The sequence below is a fragment of the Mauremys reevesii genome, linkage group 19 (assembly GCF_016161935.1).
Source record: "Mauremys reevesii isolate NIE-2019 linkage group 19, ASM1616193v1, whole genome shotgun sequence".
In the NCBI taxonomy this organism is placed as follows: Eukaryota; Metazoa; Chordata; order Testudines; family Geoemydidae; genus Mauremys; species Mauremys reevesii.
This window is the reverse complement of record NC_052641.1, coordinates 17,813,148-17,833,972: the sequence shown is the minus strand read 5'-3', so window position 1 is coordinate 17,833,972 and position 20,825 is coordinate 17,813,148. Positions and strand designations below refer to the sequence as shown.

The 20,825-nt window shown below is 50.1% G+C and overlaps 1 protein-coding gene across 2 annotated transcripts in view; it reads left to right on the top strand.

Annotated features, from left to right (window-relative positions):
• The window catches only part of SARDH (sarcosine dehydrogenase), an 86,164-nt gene that overhangs the window by 22,319 nt on the left and 43,020 nt on the right, over nt 1–20,825 (top strand). For both annotated transcript variants that reach the window (XM_039505951.1, XM_039505952.1), the window contains exons 9-15: nt 2,927–3,013; nt 3,267–3,357; nt 12,230–12,371; nt 15,998–16,081; nt 16,498–16,611; nt 17,854–17,992; nt 18,942–19,055. In XM_039505951.1, the coding sequence (XP_039361885.1) occupies nt 2,927–3,013; nt 3,267–3,357; nt 12,230–12,371; nt 15,998–16,081; nt 16,498–16,611; nt 17,854–17,992; nt 18,942–19,055 (771 nt within the window). The remainder of the gene's footprint in view (nt 1–2,926; nt 3,014–3,266; nt 3,358–12,229; nt 12,372–15,997; nt 16,082–16,497; nt 16,612–17,853; nt 17,993–18,941; nt 19,056–20,825) is intronic.

The following is a 20,825-nucleotide window of genomic DNA, read 5'->3' as shown; positions in this document are numbered from 1 at the left end:
TAGGGATGAACGTCTAAGACTCAATTTGCTTGTAAGGGATTTACCAATAACGGAATCTTTGCACGTCGTGGCTAATCCTTTAGCTCACCCTGTAGAGTGTCTGCTTGGCAAGCCATGGGCCTGGGTTCTACTTCCACCTTCAGATTTCTCCCCATTAATCCCCTGATTTATAGTCTGGCCTGTTTGCTCAGTGAAATGTGGGTGTCTGGCGACCTGCCCTGTTGAAGACGAAAACTTTGTTCTAAATGGTTGTGTAGAAATTAGAGGTGAGTTGGAGCCACAAAATCCAGGTCCAGATCTGGATTCAAAACCACCCCCAGAACTCAGGAGCAGCCAAATATTATTTCAGACTTGGCTTGAGCAGAAGTAGAAAAAACAAGAGGAAGGGAAGATTCAGCATGAATATCCCAGTCTGCAGCCATTCCTCCTTTAGCTGTAGTCTCATCAGATCTCTCAGGCTAGGCACAGGTCAGTACTGGATCAGAGCTGCTTATTGAGAAGAAATCAGTTTTGAACCAACACCCTCAACCTCTTGTTAGGAGGCAAAACAAAGAACCTGACCATATGGTCGATAAGATCCTGTAGTGTCATGGAGACATGTCTTCCTCCCAGTTGGGAGGGCCACATTTTGCCTGCTATGTTTTACAGTTGGCTGCAGTATTCCTGGGCTTTCCCAGTCTCGAACTGTTCAGTGCAGTTGCCGTGCAACACTGAGCGGCTGACATGTCTTGCTCCAGAGATGACTCGATTTCAGTTTTGGAGATAGCGAATTCTGCTTGCAGGCTGTTGCATCGCCTGTCAGAGCTGGGGCCCAAATCCCATGGCAGTTAAACGGGAGCTGCATGCCTAAGCCCCTTCAAATCCCCAGTTCTGGGATCCTTCCAAATGAGAGGCCCTGTCTGTATATGCTAAGGTGCACATGAGACTGTGTGCTCTTTGAGGCACAAGCTATCTCCGTGTGGGTTTGTACAGGGACGCTAGACACCGACACACTAATAATGAGAATACCATGTCATTTATTATTATTTATGTATCTGTATTGTGTAGTGTCTAGGAGCCACAGTCCTGGACCAGGACCCCCTTGTGATAGCTGCTGTACAGACACAGAACAAAGTCCCTGCCCTGAAGAGCTTATTCATTGGTTCTTCCCAAATCCCTTCTCCTTTCTCTTGAGTGTGAGAGAGAACTTAAACCAGCTGGAAATTGTGGACCAAAAAAGGCCCAAGGGATCATAAAAACGGGATCGGATGCCCCAGTGGATGGACAAATGGAGTCAGAAAACTGTCAGACAGAGGTTTAAAAAATACCGTGGAGTTTTTTTTTCTTCACCCAACATAGTGTTTGTTTTTTTAAGAGTTCTGATTGACAGCCCTATCTGGAGTGGGACTTGGCAGAATGAGACATCATTAACACAGGAGCCCTGGGCATCTGTTCAGCTGAAATCCATTAGGTTAATGAAGAAGTATTTATCTGAAATTCATGAAGCATACCAAGAGAAACAGATTAGGATAAAAAGAAAATAACAATAACATTAACCTGGCCCGGCCCTCGAAAAGATGACTAATGGAGCAACACAGCTCGCTTGCATTGGGTGGGATTTAGCCAGAGAACGATGACTGTTTAAAATAATAATTTAGGAGGAATTAATAATTCCTGGAGCATTTGCTGATTTAGTTAGATCAGAGGATTCCTCTCACTTCACAAAGGGCCCTTTTATGTTTACAGATTCCTGTTCAGGGTGTTCCCCTGCCCAAGCAGCCAATGGCCTTGCTTTCAAAAGCCCTGTGCCAGGAACGTGCTGTGAAAGAGGAATTGTTCAGGAAAGCATCAAGGAGATGGGGGAGGGGAGATTAACCAGGATCAATGGGATACAGTAAAGAAAGGGAACAATGAAGTCTAACTATCAGGGAAACTCTGCAGAGGCTGAACCCTTTTCAACTGGGCAATAGTGGGTCTCCCATTGAGGCAACACAACCTCAATCACTTCGGATGTGAACTAGACTGGTCAAGCTACTAGGAAAATATCCAGGAGGGAAGAGTCCTCCATCGGCTGTGGCATGGATTGAGCCTGTGGTCTGATCTAATCCGTAGACCAATGGTCAACATGATCTTCTCCATCTCTGGCTTCTGAGATTGCCCCTGCACTGCCGACTCTTTGGAGAAGCATGCCAGGGTTCTGCTGAAGGTTCTGGTGGAAAGGTGAACTGGAAGAATTTCTGGGCGAAGCTGGGGGTTTAGCACCTCCCCCAGAGACCAAATGCACTAGGTAGCCTTCGAGTACGGAAATCTCTCACCAAACTCTAGCATGGCTGAGGGGGAGGTTTGGCTTTAGCGCGAGACAGGCCTTTCACTGAAAGAAAGGGTCTGTTGTTTCCTGACCTGATATTTCTCCCTATTGCCCCCAGACAAACACTGACATAGGCTGTAACATTAGATTTTTGTTGCCACACCAGCTAGAGTGATTTTGGTTGCATCAAACTGTATCTGGGGGAGGACCATTCCGGAAGAGTCCCTGTCTCTCCTGGTACCTATCAGTCTCTGTCTGTTTCCACCAATCGTTATCATGCCTCATCTCTGTTCACAGGGCCTGATCCAAAGCTAACCACAGTCAATGAGAATCTTTCGACTGACCTGACTGGACTCTGGATCCGGCCCTTATGGCATGTGCTCATTACCATGGTAACTGAGCGCTGTTTAGCTTTGATCCCTGCTCATTTATGCCCCTGTTCAAAGGGGCAGCAGCAATTTCTTCTACATCACGAGATGTCCGTGTTGGTCTAACTCTGTTCTCACTGACTCCAGCGGCAGCAGAAGAACACTTGAAAGCCCCACTCTGGAAATGCGTGACCTATCTCTGAAACGCGTGGGGAACACGTGGCTGGTAAGGGCTGTATTGATGGGTTGTGTCATGTTTTCTGTGTTCTAGAATCATTTACTGCAGACCATAAGCCCCTCATGGGGGAAGCGCCAGAAGTCCGAGGCTTTTTCCTTGGCTGTGGCTTCAACAGTGCAGGTAAAACAAGACCTAAAATAAAAGGTCGAAGTTCCTTTCTTTTATCTAGAGCAAAACCCCATCAGCTTCGCGGAGGGGGAAGATTGGGCTCAGGAGAGGGTTATCTCGGCTGGAGACATAAGGGGCTCCCTATCTTGTCCTCATGTCATAAACAATCCCTGGGTCAAGCAGTGGGCGTTTTGAATGCACAGCAGGCTCAAAATTGATTTCCTGACTCCGCTTACAGTCCTCTCCTCCTTTTCTTTTTGCTCAGGGATGATGCTCGGAGGTGGCTGTGGGAAGGAATTGGCCCACTGGATCATTCATGGGCGTCCCGAAAAGGATATGTACGGCTACGATATCAGGCTAGTAGTTACCCCAACCCCGAATCTTTTCCCCCTGTTCTGGCTAGATATCACGGGTCAGTTCTAAAGGAGACTGCGCATGTAGGAGGAGCGTTTTGTTCTGCTTTGCTTCTTGGCAGGAGCTGGGAGTGCTGAGGTGACTGCGTATCCAGCCCCATTGAGCTGGAGTGGAAACATTTCATATTATTACTTATCTTACGACAGCACTCAACCGAAAGGAAGGCTCTGTGGTGGTAGGCACTGAATGTGCATGTCAAGAGAAGGGGCGCCTGCACCACCGAGTTCTCCATCTATTGCAGACGGGGACCAGAGGTTAAAGGGATCTTACGTGACTTGCCCAAGATTGCACGCAGCCGATGGGGCAGAGCAGGGAATTGAGCCCTTGTCTTCTGAATGCCACTTTCAGGGCTTTAGTGCTACTGCTCAAGGATGGCCTTGTGGTTAAAGTACTTAGGAGAGTGGTGGTCATTATTAGAGAGGGCTCCAAAGTCGAAAAGCTCAGATCCAGATACCCATTTTTAAAGTTTTTATGGTCAGGCTTGACAAAGCCTTGACTGGGATGATTTAGTTGGGGATTGGTTCTGCTTTGAGCAGGGGGTTGGACTAGATCAAGGTTTCTCAAACAGGGGTGGCCACTTGTGTAGGGAAAGCCTCTGGCAGGCCGGTGTGTTTACCTGCCCTGTCCGTAGGTCCGGCCAATCGCGGCTCCCACTGGCCGCGGATCGCTGCTCCGGGCCAATGAGAGCTACACAAGCGGTGACCCCTGTTTGAGAAATTCTGGACTAGATGACCTCCTGAGGTCCCTTCCAACCCTGATATTCTATGATTCTATGATTAATATTAGGGGTGTTTGAAATAGTACGGGCAGCCCCCAGATATTCAAAAAACATGAGATTTTTTAAAATGATTTTTAGGGTTCTTTTCCTTTGTGCCTTGGTTTGTGAGCCTCGAGGATGCACTGGGGTCATGTCTTCGAGTTTTGCTCTGCAAACGTGAGCAAACCAGAAACTGTTCTAAATAAAAAGACAGCTCCGATTCTCATGTGTTTATGTGGCTGCCGGAACTGGGGTTTTCATGACGACACCCTTTGCCGTGAGACTCTCAAAACACCCACTAATTGGGTCGAGTTTTTGCAAGTAGCCCCATTAGTATCTTTTTAATGGAGCCAACCAATGCCCCCATCCCAAGCACCTCCTAATGTAGGGGTGTTTGGAACCCCTGTTCCGAACTTGGTGGCCTGAGTCCAGGTCTAGCCAAGCGGGAGTGTTAGGCCTGTGACCAGGTGCTCTTAGAGAGTGTGATCCTCTCCCAGCCAAGAGGCAATGTACTGTGCGTTGCTCTGCCTCATGCCCAAAATCGAGTGGGGGATGGGGGTGGGGTTAACTGTGCAAGGGAGAATGGGCTGTCAGGGATTTGCTGATCTTTCTGTTGTGTCAGTAATTGCTCAAAGTGCGGTATTCCCTCTGGCCAAAGGTTTCTAATGGAGGCGCGCTGGGGAGTGGGGAGTGGACTCATTTTCAGTTACTCAAAGTTTTCGGAAAGATAAAGCCTGCACAAGGTGATTTCCTCAGTCTGGCTTCAAGTCAGTTTCTTCCCAGCACCCTCCCATCCCCTACGTGCATATTCAGGTGGAAAGCAACATGGCAGGTCGCGCAGAGACCTTCCCTAGCAGAGCTATAAATAGAGAGGTAGTTGGGGTGTGGGGAGCGGGATCAGAGGACTCAGCTGGGCTGGTACTTGCTTGTGGACCAGCAGGCTGTGGATTGAATTCCCCTGGCTGCATCGGTTGATGGATCTGGGTTCTGGGGTCTGCACTAATGCTTAAGCGGTCTGGCTTGGAGAAGATGGGGAGGAATGTAGCGCTCACAGGAGTCAGAAGTTCTTTTTAACATGTTCAAGCCCCAGACGCAGCATGTCGCGTCACGAGACAGCACAGTCTAACTGACGGGCTGGGCAGTTCAGGTAATTAGATGCCTGACTGGCATCAAGTGCACCTGGAAAATTGCAGGGGCAAAGTAAGAGACATGATGGAAGCTCCTTTCAAATGCTGGTCTTATTGCACTTGATTGAGGTGCAAGGGAAATGGAGGCTATGCGTCTGGGTGAATGAATGGGAGCTGCTCTCCGAGATGTTGCTCGGTGCCCAAGCTAGGCCTGTTGTTATGAGGTAGTTTTGCTTACGCTGGCTTGTACTCGAAACTGGGTGTCTGCAGGCTGACAAGGCTGATTTCCGTGTGTGCACAGGGCCAGTCTCTCGGCAGCTGCCCCTGTCTCTCTGAAGAGCTGGAATTAATTACACTGGATAGCTTTAATGAATTTACATGTTGGATTTATCTCATTTCCCCCATTGCGTTTTCATGCAAACAGCTTCCATCAGACACCAGGAGATTGCAATGATGAGAGAAGACAGGGTAATTATATCTGGGTTTTGTTGTTGTTCAATTAGTGCAGTGCCTAATCCTCTAAGTTAATAATCGAGGTGACGATTTCAATTGGCGAAAGATTATCTTCCTCCCACAGCAGGACATGGGCCATGAGGTTTTGAATGAGCTGATGCCGGCTCTGTAATTGGTTTTTCGTTTTCAATTATACTTTATTGGGTTTGTTGTTTTATAGGCATGATGATGAAAAAAGCTGTCAGATGCGAGCTTTAAAAGTCACATCGCAACAAAAGGCAGACCCAGCACAGACCCACTGGGCCAGGCTAGTTCCATGGAAAGGAACAGCTCACCTTACTGTTAGCAAGGGACAGCAGAAAAATACAGTGTCTGACCTTCCTGCTCCGAGCCCTGCAGCTGGTGCCTCTTTAGGAAATATGCTGCTCACAGATGATGGAGACCATTAATCTGGGAAAGAACCTGCCGCAATATTATAAGGGGTGCTGGGCACATACAAAAAGCCGTGTGGGGTTTGTCATCCAGATCTGAACTTTGCAGTTTTGTCTCATCTCCGTAAACTGCAGCTGAGATTCTCGAACTTAATGAAGGGATTTGGGTTGTCCAGGCAGCTATTACAATCTCCCCCTCCATGTCTAATAATGATCACGCTATCTTAGTGCGCACACAGCATCAAGCACAGAAGCTTTCAGCTTGACAGATCTGAAAGCCTTTTAAAAACATGTTGATCAAAATGTGTGACTTCATGTAACTCCATTAGCTTCGATGGAGTTACACCAAGGGTGAATTTGCCTCCCACATGTGCCTATGTATGTATCTATCACTTCACCCACCACTGACAGACAGCCACCTCTGGCTGGAATGTGGCAGCTGCTGAACGTTTCACAGCACGTGAAGAATACCAGTACCAGCTGAAACTGCCAGGGGAGCAGAACATAGTTTTCCAAACAGGGATCTGGACAGGGCAAAGGCTTGGTATGGAGCTTCTTATAGCTCCTATGCGTAATGGATTTTCTAGCCGCCAGGTTGGTTTGTGTCTCTGCCAGATGGCAAGTCAGACCCCAGCCCGTTTGTTGGTTTGTGGTTCCCGGAGTTATGAACCCAGTGTCAATCCTTGCTGGGGTTTTTTATTATTATTTTTATACTCCTCTTTAAATAGCTCCCTTTTCCACATATTTAAATATTTATTCTTCCAAATGCTCACTTGTAAATATTTCATCTGCTGGCGGTTGCTGCTCTAGCTTCTGTCAAATGTTCACTGCCCTGGTACACGGGCTGAGGCTCCAGGAAGAGGGCTGGTGGGTGAGCGATGACACGGGAAGTGGTGCATGCTGATATACCAGACAACCGTGGCTTTTGAGGCCCCAGTCCCAGCTCTCCAAGCAAGACCAGGTCCCAGGGAGCTGACCGGCCTGACGCCCATGATTATTATTCGAAAGGCTCTTTGCCAGTGGGTTTCCTTTCCAGCCTGCGAGTCTGCATGACCTCTGGGGCTCCCGTGCCTAAGTCTCTGTGCTGAGTCTAACTACTGATGAATGCAGGTGATAAGTGGAGGGTTGTGATGGGTATGAGCTACAAAACTAGACCAGAGCTTCCCCAAATACAAAGATGTTTAGTCCATTACACAACAGGACAAAAGGCCAGTTGCAAAGTATTGGATCCAGATCCCAACTGTCTTGAAATCCAGAGGAATTCAGCTCCGGGGTATTCCCCAGCAGTAATCATAGGACTGGAAGGGACCTCGAGAGATCATCTAGTCCAGTCCCCTGCACTCATGGCAGGACTGAGTATTATCTAGACCAGGGGTCGGCAACCTTTCAGAAGTGGTGGGCCGAGTCTTCATTTATTCACTGTAATTTAAGGTTTCGCGTGCCAGTCATACATTTTAACATTGTTAGAAGGTCTCTTTCTATAAAGTCTATAATATATAACTAAACTATTGTTGTATGTAAAGTAAATAAGGTTTTTAAAATGTTTAAGAAGCTTAATTTAAAATGAAATTAAAATGCAGAGCCCCCTGGACCGGTGGCCAGGACCCGGGCAGTGTGAGTGCCACTGAAAATCAGCTCGAGTTCCGCCTTCGGCACGGTTGCCATAGGTTGCCTACCCCTGATCTAGACCATCCCTGACAGGTGTTTGTCTAACCTGCTCTTAAAAGTCTCGAATGATGGAGATTCCACAACCTCCCTAGGCAATTTATCCCAGTGCGTAACCACCCTGACAGTTAGGAAGTTTTTCCTAATGTCCAACCTAAACCTCCCTTGCTGCAATTTAAGCCCATTGCTTGTTATCCTATCCTCAGAGGTTAAGAAGAACAATTCTTCTCCCTCCTCCTTGTAACAACCTTTTATGCACTTGAAAACAGTTATGTCCCCTCTCAGTCTTCTCTTCTCCAGACAAAACAAACCCAATTTTCTTAGTCTTCTCTCATATTTTCTAGACCTTTAATCATTTTTGTTGCTCTTCTCTGGACTTTCTCCAATTTGTCCACACCTTTCCTGAAATGTGGCACCCAGAACTGGACACAATACTCCAGCTGAGGCCTAATCAGCACAGAGTAGAGTGGAAGAAAAAGCCGCATGAAAGGGCTGCTCATGTTAGCATCCCCTTTCCCACCCCTCTCGCCACACCAGAGGCCTTGAGGCAGGGTGACAGTCTCTGCAAACCCCGGCATTAACCTCAATGGAGAGTTGGGGAGATATGGCTTCCCCATTAGTCCCTTAAAAAATTCTGTTGCTGGCAAGAGGCGGGAAAATAGAAGGTCAAGCCTTTTTTCTGTTGTGGTTGTGGTCTGATCTGCTGTTTTCCGAGTGCTCCCCATCCCCTGTGCATGAAGAAAATGGGAGTGGGGGAGGGGAGCTTAAAGCATGGTTTGAAAAGGCCCTATAAATGATATTCTGTCTTGCCTTTTGCCTGATGTCTGCCCTCCCCCTTTCTCCAGACCTGGGGGCTTTGGGCTGGATGGGAGCCCACTGCAATTTTGCAAGACATGCTCCCCGGCTTGCCAAAGTCAATGGATGGGAAAGGTGCCATGGGTAAGAGACTAGGAGGTTATTGTCGGTGAGTTATAGGTCTCTGTTAATAATAATAATAATATGAGCATGTGCTGAAGTAGCACATTCCTTCAAGGAGCTTTTCTGTTTGAGAGATGAAAATTATGTCCAACAAATTTCAGATGCTTTGGGTTTTATGTCTATTTCAGTCTGGGAAGAACTGGACGAAAAATGTAAAGAATATTCATGGCTCGTTCCTTTTTCAGGCGTATGTTTCATTTGCAGGCCAGCTCGACTTAACCTGAAATATCCTACTCTCCCCTCCTCCCCGCCATGAGACCATATCCTGCCCCCAGTTATGCTGGTATAAATCTGCTTAAATCAGAGCTGCAGAATTTGGTCCATGTGGCATAAAAAGCATCCAGCTCAGGGAACAGTACAGCTTGGTCGCATATGGTGTGAGTCGGTTCTGCTGTGGTCCATTGTCTCACATACTCTGTTTCTTACATTTGCTTTGATAAAGAACAGATGAGAATTCTTAGGCACCATCTCACCCTTTAATCTGCAGAGACTTTAAAGGGAGGCACAGACCCAAAGAACCAAATTCAGGATCTCGGTTTCTCCAGTAGAAATCGACAGTTAATCTAATGAAGGCAGTGGTGCTAATGGGCAGCAGTGTGTCCCAGTAGACAGTGCTCTGGACTGGGACTCAGGAGACCTGGGTCCTGCTCCGAGCTCTGTCACTGCCCTGCTGAGTGACTTCAGGCCAAATCACATCCCTGCTCTGTGCCTCAGTTTCTCCTCTGGAAAAATTAAGATATTTACCATTTTTTACAGAGTGTTTGTGAGACCTCTGGATCCAAAGCACTGTGTATTAAACACGGCAATGGATTTAGACCAGTGTAACAGAGTTAAATATGGCTATAAAAAAAGATTGAAACAAACCATATTTACCCTATTGCATGAGTAGGGTCAGAGCCTAGGACCTTCAGTACCTGAGCACAGACTTGAGCTAAAGCGGCAATTCCTTTAGCCGACAGGACGAGGAGTAGCTGAACCTTCAAACAACCAGCTATTAGAGACGCACACCACACATTTTACAAGTGCGTCACTGAAGCATCGAGGCCTCTCAGACACGGATGCGTTAGTCAACGCCAGTTATGCCCCGGTTTCTCTAAGCGCTGATGTGCATTCACATATCCTGCATGGTTCGGGCTGCGCGATGTGATGGTGGCGGGTCTTTCTTGTAATCAGGGAGAGAGCTGGAAAGTGTCTTCTTCCAGGGTCAGTCGTACTTTCCCCCTCTCTGCTCCTGCTTCATGTCACTAGTTCCAGGCATCCTCCACCAGAAACAAAGGGAGTGTGGCGGCATCTTTGGTGCTCCTTTGGTCCTGGTGCAAATGGCAGCACAACATTCAGGGAGGTGAAGAATCAAGACCACCCTGTGCAGGGGTAGGTGACCACATAAGGTGCAAAGAAGAGGCCGATGAAGCTCAGGATATTTTCAGACCCGAGCCGAATCCTCAGCTGATGTAAATGGGCATTGAACTGAGTGGCGCTACCCTGGTTTACACCAGTTCAGGATGAGGGCCAGAGTTGGGGAGTGAAAGCAGGACTGGAATAGGAGGGGGCACTGTGGGAAGGCCAGGACTGAAGTAACAGGGGTGCAATGGGGCAGAGTCAAGGGGCAATGGCAAAGCTGAGGGAGTGTGTGTGTGACAGAAAAGCAGGGAGCTTTGCAGGCCGAGCTAGAGCTGTGTGAGTGCCCGGGCACTGGGCTAGCGTGCGACAGGTCACGGCAGGCTGAGGGGAGTGGCAGAGCTGTGTGAGTGTCCGGGCGCTGGGCTAGCGTGCGACAGGTCACGGCAGGCTGAGGGGAGTGGAGAGCTGTGTGAGCGCCCGGGCGCTGGGCTAGCGTGCGACAGGACACAGGAGGCTGAGGGGAGTGGCAGAGCTGTGTGAGTGCCTGGGCGCTGGGCTAGCATGCGACAGGTCACGGCAGGCTGAGGGGAGTGGCAGAGCTGTGTGAGTGCCCGGGCGCTGGGCTAGCGTGCGACAGGACACAGGAGGCTGAGGGGAGTGGCAGAGCTGTATGAGTGCCCGGGCGCTGGGCTAGCGTGTGACAGGTCACGGCAGGCTGAAGGGAGTGGCAGAGATGTGTGAGTGCCCGGGCGCTGGGCTAGCGTGCGACAGGTCACGGCAGGCTGAGGGGAGTGGCAGAGCTGTGTGAGTGTCCGGGCGCTGGGCTAGCGTGTGACAGGACACAGGAGGCTGAGGGGAGTGGCAGAGCTGTGTGAGTGTCCGGGCGCTGGGCTAGCGTGCGACAGGTCACGGCAGGCTGAGGGGAGTGGCAGAGCTGTATGAGTGCCCGGGCGCTGGGCTAGCGTGCGACAGGTCACGGCAGGCTGAGGGGAGTGGCAGAGCTGTGTGAGTGTCCGGGTGCTGGGCTAGCGTGCGACAGGACACAGGAGGCTGAGGGGAGTGGCAGAGCTGTGTGAGTGCCCGGGCGCTGGGCTAGCGTGCGACAGGACACAGGAGGCTGAAGGGAGTGGCAGAGCTGTATGAGTGCCCAGGCGCTGGGCTAGCGTGCGACAGGTCACGGCAGGCTGAGGGGAGTGGAGAGCTGTATGAGTGCCCGGGCGCTGGGCTAGCGTGTGACAGGACACAGGAGGCTGAGGGGAGTGGCAGAGCTGTGTGAGTGTCCGGGCGCTGGGCTAGCGTGCGACAGGACACAGGAGGCTGAGGGGAGTGGCAGAGCTGTGTGAGTGTCCGGGCGCTGGGCTAGCGTGCGACAGGACACAGGAGGCTGAGGGGAGTGGCAGAGCTGTGAGTGTCCGGGCGCTGGGCTAGCGTGTGACAGGACACAGGAGGCTGAGGGGAGTGGCAGAGCTGTGTGAGTGTCCGGGCGCTGGGCTAGCGTGCGACAGGTCACGGCAGGCTGAGGGGAGTGGAGAGCTGTGTGTGTGCCTGGGCGCTGGGCTAGCGTGCGACAGGACACAGGAGGCTGAGGGGAGTGGCAGAGCTGTGGGTGAGCGGCGTGCATGGTACCCCTAGCTTGCAGCCTGGTAATCAGCTGTGCAAGCCCCGGGAGGTGGCGAATAGTTGTGGTGCAATCTGGTCTGCGCCCACGCCCTCCTGATCCTTTCCCTCACATTCCCTCTGCCCAGCCTGCCCCTGACACCCTACTCCAGGGGACTTGGAGCAGGGCCGGTTTAGAGCCCTGATGCCAGCTCTGCACTGGCCAGGGAGGTGCCTGCAGAGCCGGTATTTTCAGGGACCTGCCTTGTCTGTTTAGACTGCAGGCTCTTTCACTATGTGTATGTACAGCACCTAGCACAAGAGGGCTGTAAGTTCAGCTGCAGACTCCAGGGGCTGCTCTAATCCAAGTAACAATGGCTTCCTCCCTTTGCTGTAAGGTCGCGTGGCCCTCAGAGCACGGGCTGGGAGCTTTGCCTCTGAAGGTCGCCTTCTCTCTGCCTTTCAGGAGGTTTCACCGCTCTCTCACCGCCAACAACCGCTGGATCCGGGAGCGAAGCCACGAGTCGTACGCCAAGAACTATTCAGTCGTCTTCCCCTACGACGAGCCACTGGCCGGGCGCAACATGAGGAGGGACCCCCTGCACGAGGTCGGTGCCCAAACCCCTTGGGGAATGCTGGCTTGAGGGCACGGGGGAGCAAGGCACCCAGCTGGCACTGGTAGCTACATGAAATCTAAGCAAGGCTTGTCCATGAGCACGTGCCCACTCAGCAAACGTTGAGGGGGCAATGGCCGGCCTGCCCTTCAGCCCCCAGAAAAGCAGCTGCTTATTTGGCCGCAAGGTGAACCACTGAGCATTGCAAAAGGCTACGCTTGCTGCCTCCTCCTGGCTCAGAAAGTGCCAGACTGGAGACAGGGCCGAAGCCCGGGGGCCTGATCCATTGCTGGTGTGACCGGGCACCACTCCCTGGAAATCAAGGGCACTGTGCCCAAATACACCAGGGGCGAACTGGGCCCTGGGGTCTCCTGCATGGCGAGCGCAAAGCGGCGTCACGGGGTCGCGGTGTCCTGTTGATGGAGCTGCTCAGCGTGTTTGCAGGGCTCCTGTTCCCACCGCAGCAGCGTCTTCCCTGTGGCTGAGCCCCTGTGTGATGATGAGTCTCTTTAAAAACCAGCCTGGCTGAGTGACATGTGGAGATGGCAGTGTGGGTGGACGACACTTTCAAGCAGATGGTGCTGTATTAATAGCCAACTACGGCCTGTCAGTTTCCAGAGCTCTGTTACCCAGCTGTCACTGCCCGACTCCGAATCCCTCAGAAAGGCTGGGCTGGCGTGGCTGGAGCGAAACCGCTCAGTGGCAGAAAACCTCAGGAAGGAGGGTTTCTAAAGGGGAGCTCAAAAGCTGCCATTGGCTTTGTCTCTCTGCTCGGTCCCACGCCTGGTACTGGGCTGATGCTGGACTGTTCCTGGAGACACTTACCGGGCAGACTTGAGGGGGATTGAGGAGAAGGGATACAGGACCTTAGAAATGTGGAGACAGACCTTTAAATAGTGAGCGCTTTCCTGGGATTGCACCAGGTCCCTGCCTCATTGGAAAAGGTTTTGCAGGTGCCCTTGGCAGCTGGTTGGTCTCTGATGCCTACTGCTCTTTCGTTTTCTGGAGGGGCGAGCTCTCTGAGTGGATAGAGTCTGGACCACTGGCTTCTCTTCCTGCCTTTGCTGCTGACCTCCTATGCCATCTTGAACCAATCCCTTCAGGCCAACATTTTCAAATTTGGGGTCTTAAAAAAGAGACCTGATTTTTCAAAGATGCTTTGCACATGCAACACCCACTATTACCATGTCTCAGCACCACCAAAACCACCTGCTTGCAGCCAGGGGACCAGGTTCTGATCTCATTTACGCTGCTGTAAATCTCAAGTGACTCCATTTACCTTTGCACCAGTGTGAACAAGATCAGAATCGGAAACCAAGTTTCCTGAGCCAGTTTCAGCTGGTTGTTAATTCTGATCCCTCCATTTACCACCCCGCCGCACTGTAGTACAGAGCCTTGAGGAGCGATACAGAAATTCCCTCACATGCACACCCCACTCTGCTGTCAACAGCTCAGTTGTTTTCTGTCACTGAGAATGCAATTTTGTTTTAATAGCATGTCTAATACGTGGTGCCCATTTGACTGACAACCTGGTATTTATACACTAAGTGCCAAAACATGGGTGTGTTTTATAAATAGACGTGGATCATTTCTAAAATATTCAACAATAAATGTTCTTTTTGAACATAAACATAAAACAAAAATATCATGATGGTTCACCTAATTACTGTGAGGCAAGACTTTTTTGGAGAGGGGAATGGGGAAGAAATGAAAAAGGGGGCATATGAATATTAAATCAGAATATTATTTTTACTACTTTAAAAATTTATGTTGGGGAAAATCTGGCCCTTGTGCTTATTGTCATTCAGTTACCAATCAACACAATATAACCCAAACTTTGGCACTGTGCGTATGGAGCCTGTGGAACTCCTTGCTACAAGATGTTATTATATTATTAATTCACTGCATTCAGGTCGTTGGTGTGCCTGTCATCCTGACCAATACTGTCTCGTTGTTTCCTTTCCTTATACCTGGTCCATCTGTTGTCACTTGTCTGGTATTTAGATTGCAAACTCATTGGGCTTGTCTGGGGCTGGGAAGAAATTTCATTCCCCCAGCTACTCAAACACCTGAGTCCCTCTCCTCCCCACCCAGCCCAATAATTAAATAAATAAGACTCTGTACTGGCCACTCCTTGAGGAAGGACTATATCGAGTTGATCCCAGACACCACTTCCTACAATCCCATTCCCTTTTATAATCAATGCCTGTCTGCACCAATTAATAGATTTTAAGGCCAGAAGGGACCTGATATTCTGCATAACAGAAGCCATAGAATTTCATCTAGATCTGATCATTGTTGTTTATTCACTAGCTCGTTAGAAGCCTTTTCCAATGAACCCCACTATTCTTTCCCCTTTGGTTCTCCTGGTGCATACCTTATAGAGCAGTGGTCCCCATCCTTTTCGTCTGGCGGATGCCAGACAAAGGACCACTGCAGCGGTGGAGCACCCGCCGAAATGCCACCGAATTTCGGCCGCAACGCCTCTCGATGACGCCGCTTGCCGTCGACAAGCGACGTCATCGAGAGGCATCCCCACCAAAATGCCGCTGAAATTCGGCAGCATTTCGGTGGGTGCTCTCCTGGGGTCCAGGACACTGGCGCATTAAGATGCCCCCACGAGCGCCATGGCACCCACGGGCACCGCGTTGGGGACCACCGTTATAGAGGCTTGAATTCACCCGTGTGCAGACCAGTGCATTGCTGATGTCCACCGGAAGTCCTTGTGCCGGTCGCCTGCACAGAGTGAATTGTTTTGCGAGGCTCCTGTCTTTTGTTCCTTCTCTTCCTTCCACCTCCTGCTCTCAGAGCAGCCCCCATCTAATTAATGCTGATAAAACCAGGAATGTTTGGGAAGGGTCACCCTGGTTTCCACTACTGCTTTCCTGGTGTGTCTGGTACTTCACAGGGCAGTGAAAATGCAGGTTATGCCGTGCAGACTCCCCTGCGATAATCCACCCTCCCAAACCCACAGCTTGGGCTCAGTGACCAAATGGGGGTTGAGACAGATGGCCAATGTATGTGACTGAGCATTTTGGGGAAGGGCACAATTTAGAGCAGGGATAGGAGAGTGTGGGGCAGGGAAAACAGAAACACGGGGGAAATCCCTAGTTTGTTTATGAGAAGATCATGTGAGACAATATCAAAAGCTTTACTAAAGTCAAGCTATACCGCAACTACCGCTTCCCCCCATCCACAAGTCTTGTTACCCTATCAAATCAGGTTGCCAGAATTAGAACTCCACAGAGCCTTGCTCTCAGTTCTTTGCTCAGACCAACCTGTCTCAGAGCACAGCGAGAGCGTGGTGGGGTGCCACCTGGCTTTGCTGACCTGGCTGCCATGCCAGTTACCTATGCTAGGGTTGATCTCAGAACACCCAGCTGGCACGCAGGACCATCATTGAGCTGGTGCTAGATAGAGAGCACCCCTTAGGCTGCTCTAACCAAGGCTGGAGCCAAAGCCAGTTTCCTGACAAATCCCCTGCTCAGCTGTAGCCAGGGCAATCGGAGGCAGTAAGGGATACAGTCTGGAAAGTGACCCTGGGGGAGGAGGCCAGTTTGATCAGGTGTTCAGTGCCCAGGTGTTTCTAACACAGCTTTTTTTTTGCCCCACGTCCATAGGAGCTTCTCCAGCAAGGCTGTGTGTACCAGGAGAGGCATGGCTGGGAGAGACCCGGCTGGTTTAATCCGCGGGGCGCAGCTCCGGTAAGCACAGCAGCATTTCTCATGCTAAAACCATGGGGCAAAGCCCTGGAGACCTGTTAAATGGCATACGGAGGCCTGCGATGGGACCCGAGGAGAGGCTTTTGGTGCGTGTGTGTGCGCGCAATGGGCGTGAAATGCTCCAACACCCGAACCTCAAATCTGAACCCTTTCCTATTTCAGGAAGGGGCGGGGGAAGAGGGAGCATCTGAAATCCGCTTTCTGGATTGGAACTTGCACCCGCAGTCCGATCCAACATGGCAAATGGGCTGGTTTTCAGGTGTGGTTTGAATGTGGTGGAAATCTCATCAGAATAGCTTGCAAACCCAAACCCACCTGCTGGTCTCACCCTTTCCCTGATATTTCACTGTCGATTATTTTCCTCCATTGTCCTTTTCTCCTCCCCTCTTTGTTGTCAGGTTTTGGACTACGACTACTATGGTGCTTATAACCAAAAGCCCCACGGCTCCTACCTCTATAACCAACTGCTAGGGGATGAATACACCTTTGATTTCCCACCTCATCACGACATTGTGAGTAGAAAATGCCGGCTAGTCAATGGGCTCCTTCTCTGGACCATTCTGCTCCATAATTTTATGGTGGGGCAGCAAAAGGCCAACTGAGCTGCTTGTTGCGGTCTCGTGGGGCTGTAAGGAATTGGGAAGAGGGACTTTGTCTTACTCTTAACTTGGTCAGGCACCAAGGATAACTGCAGAGCTGTGTTAAACGCTTAATAAACATCAGAATTTTTCAGGCTGGAATTCACTCCAGCCCCCTGGATTCAGGTACCTGGGCGTTGTGCTGGGCAATGGGGGTGAATTTCTACTGCTCAGTGCATTGTGAAAATGGAGTCGAATGTTGGGTTGGGGCCCATATGCACAGTGCATGACTTTCAAGGCACTTACAACCAGGTTATTTCCAAGCCGTCGTTTTTCAACCACGTTCATTGCATTTCCTCTTTGAGAGATGAGTCTGGAGCAGGAGGGTGAGTCTTGAAAAGAACCCTTTGCGAAGGGAGAGCAGAACCATTGGTCTTAAAACCATACGCACGTACCCCGTAGACTGGGGTGGGGTTAGAGCAATGAGACTGGGAGCCACACCATTATTCCTGGTATTGGTTTTGCAAAACCCAGCTAGCGAGGTTTGGAAAAACTGAATCCAGTCCCTGCTTTCCCCGTCTTTACTGAAAAATGCCTCCAAACACCTTCATTACATGCTTGGAACCTCAAAATAAACAAATGGCCAAATGGAATTTTATTGTTGCTTTCCTAAATGAAAGAGTTGCTTTTGGGTTGAGCACACGCATGGAAAGGACTTGAATTTTTTTTCCCTAGCCAGTTTATAAGCTCCACAAAACAGGTACTTAAAGTGGAGAGTCCTCCCTCTAACTGTAATGTGTCATTGCTGCAACACTGTGATCCTCTATTCAGAACTCAGTCAAAATCCGTGCAGTTGGGAGATGAATTCTAGGGGAAAATGAAAACAAATTTGACAAGATGACACCAACTCAAAAGCCAAGTTATTGACGTAAGAAGCAGGATACGAGTGCGTGTGGGGGACTGTGTTGTTATCAGGGATGCTCCATTTGAATATCTATTTTTAAAGGAACATTTTAAAAATGCTACAGAAAGCTCAGGCACGAGTCACATGCCTCCTTTTTTTGTTTTTGTTTCTGCCACCTCGTTATATAAATGATTTTCATTTGTCTTGACGACTCCTTTTGTGGAGGGAGAAGAGGGTGACTTAGCTTCACCTGGGTGTGCTTTAATTTTTAGATCAAGAACGAATGCTTAACCTGCAGAAATACACTGGCTGTCTTTGACATGTCTTATTTTGGCAAATTCTACCTGGTTGGTCCTGAAGCAAGGAAGGCGGCCGACTGGCTGTTTACTGCTGATGTTAGCAAGTCACCAGGTACTGCTTCACCCTTGTTATTTCAGCTACAAGATGCCAGTTTTATTGATGTTTCTGCTGAGCATGGTACAAAAAACCCACCCTACAAAATTATATCTTTGAACAAGACTTACATTGTTTGACCTGAACTGTCAGCTTTCAAATTATTGCTTTCGCTGACGATGTTGGAAAGCAGCTGAGTGTGAAGGTTTTCCCTGCCCTCTCCCAGGGCTGCATTCGGATCTCCTTTACACTGGCGTAAACACCATGACTTCTGAATCAGGTGCAGTTGAGGTTAGAATCTGACCCTCAGAGTCCAGTTAAAATTCACTGCTGGGCAAATGCATGCACTAGAATAAGCCGTGGTGACACCTAGTGGACAAATAGGCTGATGTCAGTGGGGAGTTTGCTAATAATCTGAGTGGAAGAATGATGCATTTGGGATTGAATCTGTTCTCTCTTGCCCCAGTGTAAACTGGGAATGGCCACTGAAGTCAATCAGGCGACACTGATGAGAGGGGAAAATCAGCCCCATTCAGCTGTAATTCCTTGTTCAAATGCAGTTCACCTTTGAAGGGGCTGTGCATCACTCATTAACCTTTTCATTTCCAGAGAGATGGCTTCAAATCCCAGCCTGCACCACAAGGGGAAGTTGAGTTGCTGAGGTCTCCTTTCTGGTCCCCTTTTGTCTTCATCATGCAATTCAATGCGATTAGCTGTCTCTGCTCATGGGAGGTCTAACTCCTGAATTATGGAGAGGGCTGCCTCTCAAGATCAAGTGTAGAGTGGGACAGGGGGAAGGTCTGAGTGAGCTTAAATGATGTGGCACAGTCAGCGGCTGCATGGGGACTGATTAGTGATTAGAAGGATTCCAATGCCTGGTTAGATTTTTGTATTTTTCAGACATGGCATTTGCGAAAATGCTGTTGGAAGGTTTTGATCCCCAGTGTCTCTTTCCTCCTGTTTCTAGGACTGACCGTTTACACGTGCATGTTAAACAAACACGGCGGCGTTGAGAGCGATCTGACCGTCAGTCAAATCAGCCCTGGGACCCAGGTCTCTTCATTGACCCCAGCATTTGAAGGTAAAAGCGTCAAGTGTTCCAAAGCAGAGAGATAATCCCTTGCTTTGCATAGACGTAAAAGTTCCCTTGGCAAATATTAGAGCTGATGGGCAGTGTCAGCTTAGTTTAAATTCCCTCTGCAGCTTCATGTACAGTTTAGCATTCTCCTTCACTTCCTGTCCCAAACTCTTGTGTAGTGTTGTTGTGCTCTGTTAAGCAGCTGCCGCATCCTCTCCTAAGGGGCACATCCTCACTACTGTAAATTCTCATTGCTTCATTGGCATCAATGGTGTAAATGGTCCTGGCTCCTTTGAAGTCAGTGCAGCTATAATAATTGACACCAGCTGTGGACCTGCTCCTAGGTGACTTGCTGCATTGCTCTCGCTTTGTTGCTGGGCCCAGCTTCCAGTCAATCCCCACCCACCCACCTAGACAACTGGGCTGGATTTTGTGCTCTCCCTGAAATATGTGAGTACCCCAGACTGGCTACAGGCCCGTGAGAGTCATAAATGCATTGGGCTCCAGGCCTCAGCCTGTGCCATGCTGGGACACAATAGGCCAATAGGAAGACGGGGGGTGTGGTGTGGTAGCAACCTTCCAACAAGGGGCTCGTGTCTGTGGCATGGCAGATATTCCCAGGGGTCGTGCAAATGGCTCTTCACAGAGGCCTGGATTCTGTGCCCTCCTGGATGCTGGGTCTGAGGCCATAAAGGGTCACACAGACTGCAGCTTTCCGTGCTTGGGAATACCATAGCATAAGGGGGAGTCTTCCCTGGGGTGAGAACAGCCCTATGCCACCCGGCAGCCCCAGTGCAAGATGAATGCTGGAAGAAGCGGTGGGGGCGGGGGGAGCTCACTGTCCCCTAGCTACTCTGTGGTGCTAGTTGGCTCCACAGGGGGAAGCATTGCCGGCAGCATGAGTCAGAGCAGCCCTGGGGCTGCTCTAGTTTACATCAGGGCTGTTATTATCATAGAATGTCGGGGTTGGAAGGGACCTCAGGAGGTCATCTAGTCCAACCCCCTGCTCAAAGCAGGACCAATCCCCACACAGATTTTTACCCCAGTTGATCTCACAACCCTGGGTTTAGCAGGCCAATGCTCAGACCACTGAGCTATCCCTGTCTGGTACCTGTCCGCTACCAGTGTACAAGAGCCATGGAGGTTGTGTGCAGCCACCTTACCCGCCATCCTGGCTGCACTGAGCTTGGCTTGGACGCAGGCCAGAATCAGGCCTGGCCTTCTGTTTTCCGTGAACGCTGAGCTTCTCCTTCACAAGTTGGCTCTGGCAGCAGAGGCTCGAATCAGCCTCATCCAGCTCTTCAGCGCAAGCAAGTGGGTGGTGGAGGGATGGGTCTGTGAGGTACTGTAGGGAGAGCCCCCAGATCCTGCATGTGGCTGGTGGCCAGCTTGCTGAGGAGCCGGGAGCATGACAATGCTGCGACCCGCTCCGTGGAAGCCAGTAGATTTGTTTCAGCATCAAAAGGGGAAGAGTCACTGCAGGTTCAGTTTGAGGCCTGCCAGCGTTGACAGCGTCTCTTCGATTTCCACTACAGCTGGAAGGGAATCTTGCTTCTGTTGGCCAGCATTCGGAGGGTGATTGCATTACTTAATACCAGCCACCTGGCATTTCCTTCCCCCCTCCTCTTCATCTATCAATTGGCATAACCGGATTAGCGCTCCCTTTTGCCCCCCGGCACTTGTAAACCAAGCAGGATGAGGCTGATTATTGGCATTATTAGGTTTTGTTCAGACACTGCTGCTCCGAATGGCTCTCGGGCAAGGGCGACCTCT